At 41.3% G+C, this 14672-nt stretch overlaps 2 protein-coding genes across 4 annotated transcripts in view; both read right to left on the reverse strand.

Moving 5' to 3' along the window:
• Positions 1-7472, reverse strand: part of SANBR (SANT and BTB domain regulator of CSR) — a 56781-nt gene extending 49309 nt beyond the window's left edge. Inside the window, exons 1-3 of one of the 3 annotated variants that reach the window (XM_047746562.1) lie at positions 7310-7456; positions 6906-7060; positions 3067-3225 (exon numbers count right to left, since the gene is read on the reverse strand). In XM_047746562.1, the coding sequence (XP_047602518.1) occupies positions 3067-3216 (150 nt within the window). In that variant the 5' untranslated portion in view covers positions 3217-3225; positions 6906-7060; positions 7310-7456. Of the gene's footprint in view, positions 1-3066; positions 3226-6886; positions 7061-7309 lie in introns of all 3 variants that reach the window. The other 2 variants (XM_047746561.1, XM_047746559.1) reach the window with 2 other exon arrangements.
• Positions 7473-8201: 729 nt separating this feature from the next.
• LOC125109741 (serine palmitoyltransferase small subunit A) lies at positions 8202-9341 on the reverse strand. Its single transcript, XM_047746893.1, has one exon. It carries the CDS (start codon positions 9286-9288, stop codon positions 9082-9084), a length of 207 nt encoding a protein of 68 aa, XP_047602849.1. The 5' UTR covers positions 9289-9341; the 3' UTR covers positions 8202-9081.
• Positions 9342-14672: the final 5331 nt, after the last annotated feature.

The following is a 14672-nucleotide window of genomic DNA, read 5'->3' on the forward strand; positions in this document are numbered from 1 at the left end:
CAGAGAAGATCTATAAATGACCAATAAGCACATGATAAGATACTATACATCATTAGCCATCAGGAAAATGCAAATCAAAATCATAATGAATTACTACTTCATACCCATTAGGGAGGCTATAGTCAAAAAGACAGATAATAAAAATGCTGACAAGGATGTGAAGAAATTGGAACCATCTGATATTGCTGGTGGGAACGTAAAATGGTGTAGTCACTTTGGAAAAATTAGATACATTATTTCAGCTAACTCTTAATCTGCCTTTTCTCCACTTTCAAAATACCAACACATCATCATCAAAGTGGAAAAAAAATGATAACCCAGGAGACTGAAAGAACATTCAAGAAACTTAAAAAACACACACACAAGATTTTTGTCTACCAGATACTAAAGCAATATTGAAAATAATTGAACACAGGACTGTCAACAGGATTAGATAAAGAGATCAATAGATCAGAACAGTAAATGTAGGAAGAGATCTATCTGAATTTCAAACCAGTAATAAAGAATGAAATTATTCCATATTCTCTGAACTATGGAAAGGGGCCAAATGTCCATCAATTGATGAATGGATAAAGAAGATGTGGTATGTATGTGTGTGTGTTTGTGTGTGTATGTATATATATATACCCACATACATACATATGTACAATGGAATATTATGCAGCCATAAAAAGAATGACATCTCACCATCTGCAACAATGTGGATGGAGCTAGAGAGTATTGTGCTAAATGAAATAAATAAAAGATAAATAGCATAGGATTTCACTCATATGTGGAATTTAAGAAACAAACCAGATGCGGCCACCTGGGTGGCTCGGTCATTAAGCATTCAACTCTTGGATTTTGGCTCAGGTCATGATGTCATCGTTATAGCTACCTACATCATCTAGCTGCCTCTGGCTCCCTGCTCAGTGGGGAGTCTGCTTTTCTCCCTTTTCCTTTCCTTCTCTTCCTAACCCCTCCCTGCTCCTTGCAGTGCTCCCTCTCTAAAATAAATAAATCTTAACAAAACAAAACAAAATAGATGAACATATGGGAGGGATCAAAAAAGAAAAGAGAGGGAAACAAAGCATAAGAGACTCTTAAAGATACAGAACAAAATGAGGGTTGATGGGTGGGGATGGGGGATTGAGTTAAATGGGTGATGGGTATTAAGGAGGGCACTTGTTATGATGGGCACTGGTTGTTGTATGTAAGTGATGAATCACTGAGTTCTACTCCTGAAACCAATATGGCACTGTATGTTAACTAACTAGAACTTGAATAAAAATTTTGAAAAGAAAAAAAAGAATGAAAAATTCAATAAATGTTGAGACAATTAACTAGTCATTTGGAAAAATGTTAAAACTAAATCAAAGTCCAGGTGGAGTCAAGATTTAAATGTAGAAAATAAAAGTAATCAGGAAATGTAAGTAACTATGTATTATACATAGCCTTCAGGTAAGAAGAATTTTTTAAACAGGATAAAAAATGCAGATTTCAAAGTAAAAGATCCACAGATTTTACATTAAACATTTAAAACTTCTAAACATCTATATATAAGAGACTATCATTAATAACTTAATAGGCTGGAAAAAAACTGGTAAAAGCTAGATCAAGGGTTAATATATTTAATATATAGAAAACCATTATTTAAAACTAGTAACAAAACATTGGGTGGCTCATTCAGTTAACTGTCCGCCTCTGGCTCAGGTCATGATCCCAGAGTTCACAGATGGAGTCCTACATTGGGCTTCCTATTCAGCAGGGAGTCTGCCTCTCCCTCTGTACCTCCTCCCTGCTCATAATCTCTCTCTCTCTCTAGCTCTGCTCTCTCAAATCAATAAAATCTTTTTAAAAAACTAGTTACAAAGCAAATTCACAAACAGAAAAAGGACATGGTACAATAAAATATGAAATGTTCAATCTCTTTAGGATTTAAAGTAAATTAAAACTGCAACAAAGATAACACGTATTTTGAAAAGACACACACACAAATAATATGTGATATAAAAAGTACAGGGATCAAGACTCAGCTATGTTGACTGGAATATAACACTGATGGCCCTTCCAGTTGGCAATATATAACAAAAGCCTTAAAAATGCATTATCCCCTAAGGAAAGAAGAATAAGATATTTTAACAGTGGTATTTGTAGTAGCCAAAAGCTGGAAATAATAGCCTACATACCCAACAAAAGGGACTGGTTTAATAAATTATGATATAGCTCAAATGTTGCAGAAGTCTATTAACTGACACATAAAGATGTCTATAATATGCTAAGTGAAGAAGCAGTAAAACAGTGAATTTGTTCTAAGTCCATCTTAACAATTCTTTTTTTTTTAAAAGATTTTATTTATTTATTTGTCAGACAGAGATCACAAGTAGGCAGAGAGGCAGGCAGAGAGGAGGAAGCAGGCTCCTCTCTGAGCAGAAAGCCCGATGAGGGGCTCGATGCCAGGACCCTGGGATCATGACCCGAACCGAAGGCAGAGGCTTTAAATCTTAAATCTTAAAAAAAAAAAAAAAAAAAAAGTTCCGTTCCTTATTCAAGTTTGAGAAGCACAGCATTAGGGATTTAATAATATATAATTTTTTTAAAAGATTTTATTTATTTATTTGACAGAGATCACAAGTAGTCAGAGAGGCAGGCAGAGAGAGAGAGGGGGAAGCAGACTCCCCGCCGAGCAGAGAGCCCGATGCGGGGCTTGATCCAAGGACCCTGGGATCATGACCTGAACTGAAGGCAGAGGTTTTAAAACACTGAGCCACCCAGGCGCCCCAATAACATATAATTTGATTTACAAAAAATTTATCTACCCATAATTTTACAGTATCAATTCTGTTACTTAAAATTAGATATTAGTGAATTTTCAGTTGTTATATAAACAACTGAATTTAAACATACCAGTTTGGTTAATATGTAATTTATGTAGTTTGTATCTAGTCAAATCATATCATATGCACATTCAGTATTCATGCACATGAATTTATAAGACTCAAAATTTTTTTCCTTTCTTAGAAGATGTTTCTTTAAATTGATCATTTTCTGATTTTTCCAAAAACAATCTAGGGGATGGTTATTTACCTCTTTGGGTGTTAATCCAGGCACAAGCCTTGCCACAGTTTCCCAGTTGATGGTCTGATGGATTCCAATTAATGGATAAAGGATCATGTCCAACACCATTTGGTTGTTATTGGTCAAGAAATTGTTGTTCTCTGAATATCCACGACTCATCTTTTAGAACTAGAAGTAAAGACAAACAGGTATATTTACATCTGAAATCCAAGAGTTTTTAGAACGTTATAAACCAGTTACAATTTATTCCTAAGAATTATATGCTACCTGTAAAGGAAAAATAAAACTGACCTAAAATAAATAGAATATACAGCTTAAATCTCTTCAAATATTATAGCATTTGAATATTTAGGATTGATGGATGGATAGACACATAGGATGGACAGATGGATAAATTATCTGATAAAAAGGTATAATAAAATATTAATGGCAGAATATAAGTGGTAGGTATATAGGGGTTCACTATAAAATTTTTTTAAACTTTGCTATATGTTTAAAATTTTTCATAATAAAACATTGAGGGAAAAGTTGAATAATATATGTCTTTCAAAAAAAAAAATCCCTAAGTGTGTTTGATTTATGCCTCGATTAGCAATTCATGGATGGTAGAGTTTAACTAAAAACAAAAAACAACAACAAAAATATATCCTGGTTAAAAAGAATTGTAATTTCATTCTAGTCCTAAGCAGCATTTGGTTTATTCTTCTGTGAGTGAAGGTCCATGCTACAATGAAGGCTGAGTATATTTAATTTTTACTAATGTAATCAAATGAAACTTAAAAATAAGTTACTCTGACATTATATGATAAGCATAATCATTGTCATTGTGCCATGTGATTATTAGTTATAAATGGCGGGACATTCTATTAACAATTATAATCAGTTATTTCTCTATGTTTGAAGTAACTTTTTTTTTTTTAAGATTTTATTTATTTATTTGACAGAGAGAGATCACAAGTAGACAGAGAGGCAGGCAGAGAGAGAGAGAGAGAGAGAGGGAAGCAGGCTCCCTGCTGAGCAGAGAGCCCAATGCGGGACTCGATCCCAGGACCCTAAGATCATGACCTGAGCGGAAGGCAGCGGTTTAACCCACTGAGCCACCCAGGCGCCCTGAAGTAACTTTTTTTGAAGTGTTTCTTCTTCCTTGTCCTCAGAAAAAAAACAGGACAATTGACCTGATAAGATTTAATCCTTACCCACACCCAAACACGCCCTACCACTCAAATATAAAAAGCCAAAGCGCAGGCTCAAGAGCACTCATGCGTGTGCGTGCTCTTAGGCTCTCCCTCTCTCTCTCCCTCTCTCCTACAACGGAGGCTTCTCTTGCTTTGTTAACCTGGCTCCCCACCCACCACATCCTCCTCTAGGTCAATCCAGGAGTCCTGTAATAACATATCCAGCTACCAAGGGTGTCCAGTATGTTCAGGCAATGAAATTACAAAAAAAAAAAAAAAAAAGGCTCTAGAGGTGCCTGAGTGGCTCAGTCAGTTGGGTCCAACTCTTGATTTCATCTCCATTCATGATCTCAGTGGAGAGTCTGCCTCTCTCCTCCCTCAGGGCCAATTCCTCCCCTTCCCCGTGCATTCTCTCTCTAAAATACATAAATAAGGGGTGCCAGAGTGGCTCAGTGGGTTAAGTATCCGCCTTTGCCTCCTGTCATGACCTTGGGGTCCTGAGATGGAGCCCTGCATGGGGTTTGCTGCTCAGTGGGGAGTCTGGTTCTCCCTCTCCCTCTACCCCCCCAATCCTGCACAAGTTCTCTCTCAAATAAAATAATTTTTAAAAAGGCTCTAGATGGCTTCCCAAATGGATGTAGTTCAATAAACATTTAGTGATATGTGATAAGTCAATGAACATTTAGTGATATGTGATAAGCCAATAAATATGGCATGGTCCCCATTCTCACAGAGTTTATGGTCTGGTGAGGGATACTAGCAGTCAAACAGGTAACTTTAATATCATTTGCTGAGAGCCAAAGCAGAGGGCCATGGAGGGAGGGACAGAGTAAGAACGCATAATAGCTGTTACTGAGTAAGTTGGCCCTTGAACAACACAAGTTTGAACTGTGCAAGTCCAATTATACCCACACTTTTTTTGGTACAGTACTCTAAAAGTATTTGCTCTTTCTTTCTTTCTTTTTTTTTTTTTTTAAATTTATTTGACAGACAGAAATCACAAGTAGGCAGAGAGGCAGGCAGAGAGAGAGGAGGAAGCAGTCTCCCCGCTGAGCAGAGAGTCCGACGCGGGGCTCGATCCCAGGACCCCGGGATCATGACCTGAGCCAAAGGCAGAGGCTTAACCCACCGAGCCACCCAGGTGCCCCTATTTGCTCTTTCTTATGATTTTCTTAATAACATTTTCTTCTCTCTAGCTAACTTTTTAAACAAGAATACAGTATATAATACATATATAAAATATGTGTTAATAGACTATTTATGTTGTTAATAAGGTTTCTGATCAAGAGTTGACTTAGTACTTAAGTTTTGGGGGAGTTGAAAGTTATACAAGTATTTTTGACTGTGGGGGATCAGTACCCTCAACCTCTGCACTTTCAAGGGTCAATTTAATAATTTTAGTTTAATAAAGTGCAGTTTAATAATTGTAAAACACTTCCTTGAGCCCAGTTGAAAATAGATTTTACAGAGCTTTATCGTTCTCCACTTGTATGCCCAGCACATCATCACTATTCATACCACACAATTTGAGATGTATTTTAGGACTAGGGTATTTTATTATAATTTGTGGACCTTGGTAGAAAACAGTCTAATACAAAATTCAGGGCAGGGACTTGGGTGCTGTTTTTTTTTTTTTTTTTTTCCCTTCACTTCCAAAAAGATTCATTTAAAATTTCTAAAATATTTATTGTGCAGGCACCTGGATGGCTCATTCGGTTGGGCATCTGCCTTGACTCAGGTCTTGATACCGGGGTCCTGGGATTGTGTCCCCCTGGTTGCTTCTACCTCTCCCTCTGCCTCCTGCCATGCTATCTGGCTCACTCTCCCAAATAAATAAACAAAACCTTTAAAAATGAAAAAATAAATAAATGAGTGAATGAATGAATGAATGAAATATTTATTGTGTACTGCAATGTGCTGGCACCTGTTAGCTAATCAAAAACATTGTTCAGATCATATATTTAAAAACTTGTATGTATATTTCAAATGTGATACTCATTTATAATATACATGGTATTCTTATAAATTCCATTGGAATAGCTGTCACAGTGCACTCTATTCCAGAAAACAAGTATACACTTATCAAAAACTGTGGCAGTAAGAAAAAATTGGAAGCTCAAATTACACTACTACTAAATCCACTCCCAATTTCATAAAAAAAGTTTTTTTAGATGTTAATGTTTAAGGTGAAACACGTTATTTAGCAGAAATAAAAATTCTATTTAATGCACTTCGCTTTTTAAGGAGATTCCTCATGTCCTCATGAGGAGACCCCCACCCCATTCCCACAACCTTGGTTTACTTAAATGTATTAAAACCAATCTAATTAAATTAACCTAATTAATTAATTAAGACCAAAGAGAAGTCCGCGACTGGCATGTGACTTTTTTTCTTTTTTCAAATATAAAAAGGTTTTTGTAGAGGTTCTTCTTTAGTTGGAGGAAAGGTGAGAAACGAAGGGGCCGGTATGTCAGGTTAAAGGCCTTGGGCATAACAGCGGGTGGGAGATTATTAAACAGAGTCATCCCAAGAGAGAAGACTGGTGCCCAGCCTTCCTGACCACAAACGGGAATCGGGGCAACTGGCATTCACCGTGAAGGAGAAAATAAAATCATATCTGAAGCCCAGGACTAAGAGATCAAAGCCCCGCAAACCTTCGGCGCAGAGGCTCACTTCGAGGCGCGTCCTCACGGTTCCCGAGCCTGTGGTGTCGCCGCCTCCCCCTTTGGGGCAGAAACTCTCCTGGCGCGGAGCGGCGGGGAGCGGACAAAGGCTCCGGGCAGCGGGGCGAGGCTGAGGGAAGATGCGGGCAGAGACACGGGCGCGGCCTGGCGGGCAGACGCCGGGGTACGCTGAGCTGGTGCGCGGGCGGGGCGGGCGGCGGGGACCCGGGGCTGGCAGGGCCTGCGAAGTGCCGGCTGCGCGCGGCGACGTTCGCGGGCGTTTGGGCTAGCGGGACCCCGGCCGGGACCCTCTGGGAAGGAGGCCTCGGCGGTAAGCCGCTGACTGCCAGCGGTCCCGCCCCTTGCCGCACTTCCCGCCCCCCGAGACCCGAGGCCCCTCGGCGTCTCGCTCACCTGCCCAGGGCCGCCGTGGCCCTCGCTGCGCCTCCGTCACCTGCAGCGGCCGGCACAGCCAGCGCTCGCGCCATGAAACTCCGGCTACCCCGCCAGCCAGCCCCGCCAAGCCCCGCCACTGCGCTCACACACATGGCCCCTCCCGTGGGCCGGGTAGCGCCCCCCTCCGCGCCGCCTCACCAATCACAGGCCAGCGCCACAGCGGCGGAGCCAATAAGCAACGAGCTCCTGCAAGACTGGGGAGTGTGGCGGTACAAGCAGCTGAGGCTCGGGGCCGCTGCGCCTTGCCTTTGCCTTCCCCTTCCCCCTCTCCCTTTCACTCACCGGCTTGTCGCAGTGCAGCGTCCCCACCCTCCCAGCGTCTTGTCTCTTAGCAACCAGATCCTGCCGGCGGGATCTTAAGTGACCAACTCTGAATCCAGAAGAAACGGAAACAGGAGAGAAAAGAAGTCGGATAAAGATTGAATGAAATAGTTGGCGCTGTAGGTCACTTTAGTATACCTGTTTAGGTTAGGTAGAATGGGAAAGTTATATTGTCTGAGGGACACCAAAAGTATCTTGGGGGAGGCATTGTCCTTATCAGGAAGCATCTCCTGAAAAAGGTAAATAGCTCTGGGTTACAAATTCAGTTTTCATTAACATTAATAGTGTGTTGTTGTGGTGAATGCTATTACTGGGAACCCAGCAAGATATATATAAGGTTCAGTTTTTTTTTTTTTTTTTTTTTGATTTTTCTTTGAATTTAATGAGTTTACATCAAAAAATCAGGTAGTCATTTTACATTTAAGGAATAAAAATCTTTAAAAAAAATACAAAGAGTGAAAGGATTTTAACCAAGTTTACATTTCTTTTTGCTATAGTTTTTAACAATTCATCTCATCTTATTGCAATGTGCAAATGCATCTGCAGCACCCATTACAATCAGGAAACTAAATTTAAGGAAGTACATTGTTTACAATAACCCTCAGAAGCAACTGATTTACTTTCTCCTAAAAACTCTATGGTATATAATCATTACATAATAATGCTATTTAACCACCTTTTGTCACTAAGAATCATCACCAAAGTTTTCTGGAAACGAGTCCGCATAAGAATTGAATATTTAAAAGGTGAAATGTTCCTTATTTTAACTTTAGCAAGATCTTTCTTTTTCATTGTTAAGAAATACTTGAGTAGTTTTAAAGCAAAAGCTGTTAAGAGTAGAGTCCAAATAGCTAAAACCATACTCCTGAGTTCAAACTTACAGGTAAGTCTTTTGCAAATAGTTCTCGATAAAATATCCTCCCTCCCCATCCCCCTGCCCTGGATCTTGTATTGTTTCTTACAAAACTTTGGTCCAGAGTAGAAATATATTCAGGCAGATGTATGTGCCATACGAGAGCGAGAACAGTACAGCCCAGCTAATGACTTTGGGTTTTAGAAATAGAAGGCAATTAAAATGTACTCAAAGTTACATTAAGAAAAGCTTTCACAGGGTAATATTGAAACAGTCACAAAGGTTAAGAAAATACTGATATCAAAGTACAAATGACTACAATGTTAAAATAGACAAAAACTACTATACAAGAGCCTCTTTTAAAATTAAAAATAAAGAACACAACACATGAGTCAGGATCATTTTCCTGTTCTACTCATGAATTTTAGTCTTTATATTCATAGGGTTGGTTGTGTTGACATCTAGTAGAGTTTCTTATGACATCTGATGAGGTTTCATTCCAACTTCAGAGGATGGTCCTTCCCCAAAGAGCCGCTCAATTTGGGTCACGTCTTGGTCACTGTACAAGTTCAAAGTAGTGCAGTATCGCCATGATGTGCTGAGGCATGAAGACGTAGCCTGTGTACAGGGCCATCCCCACGATGGAAACCAGCATGGAATTGAACACAGTCCGCTCCCAGGGTTCCAGCATGTAGAGCGCCGTGACCAGCAGATACTGGTAGTAGAACCAGGACATTTGCTTCCAGGCCCGCGCCAACGCCATGGCCTCCGCACGCCTCCCTCGTTGAGGCCGAGCGTCAGTCTGGCCCGCCAGCCTCCGGTTCCAGTTTTTTTTTTTTTAAAGATTTTATTTATTTATTTGACAGAGAGATCACAAGCAGGCAGAGAGAGAGGAGGAAGCAGGCTCCCCACTGAGCAGAGAGCCCGACGCGGGGCTCGATCCCAGGACTCCGAGATCATGACCTGAGCCGAAGGCAGCGGCTTAACCCACTGAGCCACCCAGGCGCCCCTAAGGTTCAGTTTTGTAGGGTATTATGTTCCAATTACTTTTATTTCCACTTGCAAAGTATCTGTTCTGAGAACCAAAACTCAATGTTAGAATCAGAAAGGACTGTAAAAAGGGGCACCTGGGTGGCTCAGTTAGGCGTCGGACTCTTGGTTTCTGCTGGGTTGTAATCTCAGGGTCTTGAGATCAAGCCCTCCTGGGGCTCCTTCCTCAGCAGAGAGTCTGCTAGAGATTCTCTTTCCCTGAAAGTGGTGTGCTACAATAACAAAGATCTAAGCTATACATGGCATCGGCAGCTATAAGCATATTGTAGGCTAGAAGGCTGGTGACTCTTCCTATGTGTATTGGAAAGTGTCACTTGTGTTAACTTGGAAGACAGATTATCAAGCCTATAGCTCTGAGGAAAGGAGTTTAGATAAGGTCAGAATGTAAGTTTGAGTTGGCTGACAGTGCTTGCCTTTAGCAAGGTTCAATAAAAAGTCAGCTAATGATCCACAGTTTGCAAGCAGAGCTAGAGAATGGAGCTCTACTACCAGACCCCAATCATAACATTTGCTCCTGCTGTTGATCCACATACCAATATGCCATCTCTGAGGAATCAGTTCAGGTACTTAATGTTTGAAGTTTTCCTTACCACACTCATCTTTTCTAGAGAAATATCCTTTTACAGAATGACAGAGCAAGAGAGAATCCTTGAGAGATGGATTTCTTCAATCTTTTTATTCCAAGGTGGTTTAAGTGACTTGTCCAAGGTCAAATAGCCAGTTCATTAGGGCTCAATGATCTCTGCCCAAGGAAGAATCTTTGGCATTGTACAGATGTTCCTTCCTGAGACCTTTTATGCAGAATGGGTAATTTTATCTAAGATTTCCTTCTACTTCCCCCTGCTCACCAAGTCTAACCCTTTTATGGTCATAAGCTCATCTATCCCTCTATTAGTTTTAGTACAGACTAAGTTGCTTTAACACAAACCCTAAATACAGTGGTTTGAACACAAATAAAGTTTATTTTTCTCTTGAATTACAGTAAAGGTGGGTGCTCCAGAGCTGGCATGGCCGCTTTGCCATTACTGATGCACAACTTCTATTTCTGAGTCTAAAATGGTGCAGAGGAAATGTGGGATAGTAGCAAAAGGCAGTCCAATTTGCCATGGGGGGTGGCAAGGAGACAGGTTAAAACAACCTCTAAAATCGGTAAGAAATAGCAGGATGAGCACATTATTTAGAAATAAGGTAAAAAGAGGGGTGCCTGGGTGGCTTAGTTGGTTAAGTGTCTGCCTTTGGCTCAGGTCATGATCTTGAGGTCCTTGGATTGAGCCCCATGTCCAGCTCCCTGCTCAGCAGGGAGTCTGCTTCTCTCTCTCTCTCTCCGCACCCCCCCACTTGTACTCACTCTTTCTCAAATAAATATTTTTTAAAAAAGTAGGTAAAAACAGAGTAGAAAAAAAATTAAAGGCGATTGCTCCTGGGATCAGGAATTGGGAGGAACTACCTTATTCCCCCCTCCCTTTTTAAAATCATAATTTGATTTTTAAAAACCATGCACTTTTACTAGTTTTATAGTTAAAAATATAAATGGATAAAACATATATAGGAAGTAAGGAAAAACTAATTTCAAACAAGCTATTTATTCAACTAGGCAAGTACTAAATATAAAAAATTAACCATAACAATGTAGAATAAAAATTTCAAGTGATACCAACATTGGTGAAGGAAGAGGGGCAGGGGACCAACAGGGACAAGAGTTTGGAGGAGAAAGTAAGGAGGGTGACAGGTGCCAACCGTCTTGTGTTGTTGTAAGACTCCAATATTGACAACTTTAAACACTGGTAGAGAAAAATAAACGTAACTAGGGGTTAGAAGTAACCACAACAAGAATAGGAACAGAATGTGTAGCTTTCAAACCTCAAGAAGAGGCAGAGTGCCTTACAGTCCCAGATCTGTCTTTTGTGTCAACAGTGTTTGGAGGGAACGGACCGAGGGACTCCCTTCTGCCAGCCTCCAACCCCCTTCCAAACTTTTTCTCAGTGACAACCTTCGAAGACATCTTCTCGGCCACCCTCTGCCTCCGGGACCAACCAACTCACTATTTTGAGTTTAGCTCCTTATTAGCTGTAGATGTGAGCTCCCAGATTCCTCAGAATTATTTCATTGAGGTGGAGGCCGCTGTCCCCCACCATGCTCAGCAGGCCTCAGCAGGCCTCCTGCACCTGCTTCTCTCCGGGTTTCTACGTTAACCTCCACAATGTGCCTCTGGAGGGCCCCGCCACCTCCTATGCGTGTTGGGGGGAAGGGGGAAGCACGAAGGTGCTGAGAGTCCCTTGAAGATGTGAAATCGGCAAAGAGGCCGTGCCCTTTCCCGGGACGTGCGGAATTGGTCCCAATAGGAGTGTGGTAAGACCCTGGATGCCACGGAGGTCGCCCCGGTTCTGGAGAGGAGCCAGAGCCCCACCGGTCTGGACCTGCACGCCCCAGGTTCTGCGCACACAGGCCCCATCTCTGGGACTTGCTGGAGAACCACGATGAGAAGGCGATCAAGATGTGCTGTGCCCTAACTCACCTCCACAGGCCGGCTGGCCCTCCAAGGCTGGGCTGGGCGAGGATCTCGGGGAGAGGCTCACACTTCAACGCGAGGACCCCAGCAGCCTTTGAGGGGCCCCTTTGGCGTCCCGCCCACCCGGCTGGTGCCTGAGCCTGTCCCTGTGGCCACGAGCCTGCTTTTTAATCACCCTGGAGCCCTTTCCCAAGCCTGGGCCAAGTGGAAACAATAAGGCTTTCTGCAGCAAAAAACCCCAAAACAAAACAAAAACAAAAAACAAACAAAACCTGAAGAAGAAAATTTGACCTATTAAAAACAACAAAAACAAACCTGAAAGTATGGTAAATACTAAACTTGTAATAAGGTGGCAGAATTATATGAAATAAAAACTGATAAAACCACGAGAAGCTATCAAATGGGGATTTTATTTATTTTTTATTTATTTGACAGACAGATCACAAGTAGGCAGAGAGGCAGGCAGAGGGAGAGAGGAGGAGGAGGCAGGCTCCCTGCTGAGCAGAGAGCCCAATGCGGGACTCGATCCCAGGACCCTGAGATCATGACCTGAGCCAAAGGCAGAGGCTTTAACCACTGAGCCACCCAGGCGCCCCTCAAATGGAGATTTTAAATATGTTCCATTTGGAAGTAGAAAAGAGACCAAAAAAATAAGCAAATATAAAGATGAATTTAAAATACTAGTTCAGGGGCACCTGGCTGGCTTAAGTTGGTGAAGCATGCTACTCTTAATCCCTAAATTTTAGGTTGGGGCCTAGGTTAGGTGTAGAGATTACTTAAAAAATAAAAGTTTAATCTAACACACTGTTCAATGTAACATAATTCCCTATTCCATGTTTCCACCTAGAAGCATTTTTCCAGAATGACCCTCGGGTGCTTATTTTTCCTACTTTTGCTCCTAACTGCTTCTCAGGGAAGGAGTGTTAGCTGATTAGTGAGTTTGAAAGATTTGTACAGATGTAATTTTCTACCCCCTTTGCACTCTCATTAGATCACATACGTACAGTGAAGGTGTTTTCTGATGTTTTCCTGAACACTTATAAGTTAGGTGGGTTACTCGGAGACTGGATAGATAGTTGAATTCAGGGAAATATTAACAAATTCTGTGCCATGGCCTCCAAAATAGCTGTAACATAAAGTTCATAAACAACAAGTCTCACTTGCCTATTCAAGGTCTTCAATCAGCTGTTTATAGTCTCTTCGTTTTTGTTGTTGTTGTTTACTAAGCTCTAGGCCCAATATAGGGTTTGAACTCATGATCCCAATTATCAAGAGTCACATGCTCTACTACTAAGGCAGCCAGCCATCCCCAGTCTCTTATTCTTAAAAATAAGCAGACAACCAAAGTTCAGCAGAAACCTTGAGGAAAATATTTATCATGAAAGATAAAGACACACAACAGGGGGAAAAAAAAGATAGACTATGTAGGAAAATGCAAACCTCAAAACAAAGAGAAGCATCAGTTCAGACTTGTGCAGAATGACTCAAGAGAACTAAAGAGTGATGCTTTCTTTATAGCATATTTTTAATCTGATCGAACCTGGGTGAACCTAGCCTAGATTATTAGCTGTACTTGGTTAGCTAAACCACGTGCTGAAGAACTCCTCGCTCTTTTCCTTCAAGCCCTGTTCCCTGATCATTTGAGAACACACAAATGTTCTGCTTTGATCTACTCCTGAGAGCTGAAGTAAAAGCAGGGGGAAAGAATAAAAAGGCAGGAACTCAAAAGCAGAAATGCCTAAGCAGCCCACTCCCCTAGACTGTGTTACAGGCAGATACTCAGTTCTAACAGCTGACACTTTCCAAAAACTAACTATGGATAACCCTAAGTTTCCCAAGATTTGCTCAGGGCCTTGCCCAGTGACTTCTACAGAAAAGGTCCTTGTAAATTCTCAGAGAAACTGGAGCTTGTGATCCAATGTCTCTTTTCAGCTTATCTTCTGGGACACCTCATCAAACACCAGCAATCCTGCCTTCTATATAGAGCTCATTTCTGCATGCTAGTACCTCACTTTTATATTAATCATCTTTCACACTCCTTTATATGTATATTTTTGATAAAACAAATTATTTCATACAAAAGAATCCTCCCAGTATGAAGCAGGAATACAATACAATAGTTTGATATCAAAAAATTAATGTTCTTGGGGCGCCTGGGTGGCTCAGTGGGTTAAGCCTCTGCCTTCGGCTCAGGTCATGGTCTCAGGGTCCTGGGATCAAGCCCCTCATCGGGCTCTCTGCTCAGCAGGGAGCCTGCTTCCCTTCCTCTCTCTCTCTGCCTGCTTCTCTGCCTACTTGTGATCTCTGTCAAATAAATAAATAAAATCTAAAAAAAAATTAATGTTCTTCATCATACTATTACTAAAGGTGAAAAATCAAGACAATCTAAACAAATGTAGATTTAGATTAGCATTAAAAGGGAACTTTCTTTAAAAAAGGACTTTATTTATTTGAGAGAGAGAGAGCACAGAGGGAGAGGGAGAGGGAGAAGTAGGCTCCCCAATGAGCAGAGAGCCCAGTGTGGGGCTCCATCCCAGAACCCTGAGATTATGACCTGAGCTGAAGGCGGACCCTTAACCAACTGAGCC

This window comes from Lutra lutra, chromosome 9 (genome assembly GCF_902655055.1).
Source record: "Lutra lutra chromosome 9, mLutLut1.2, whole genome shotgun sequence".
In the NCBI taxonomy this organism is placed as follows: Eukaryota; Metazoa; Chordata; class Mammalia; order Carnivora; family Mustelidae; genus Lutra; species Lutra lutra.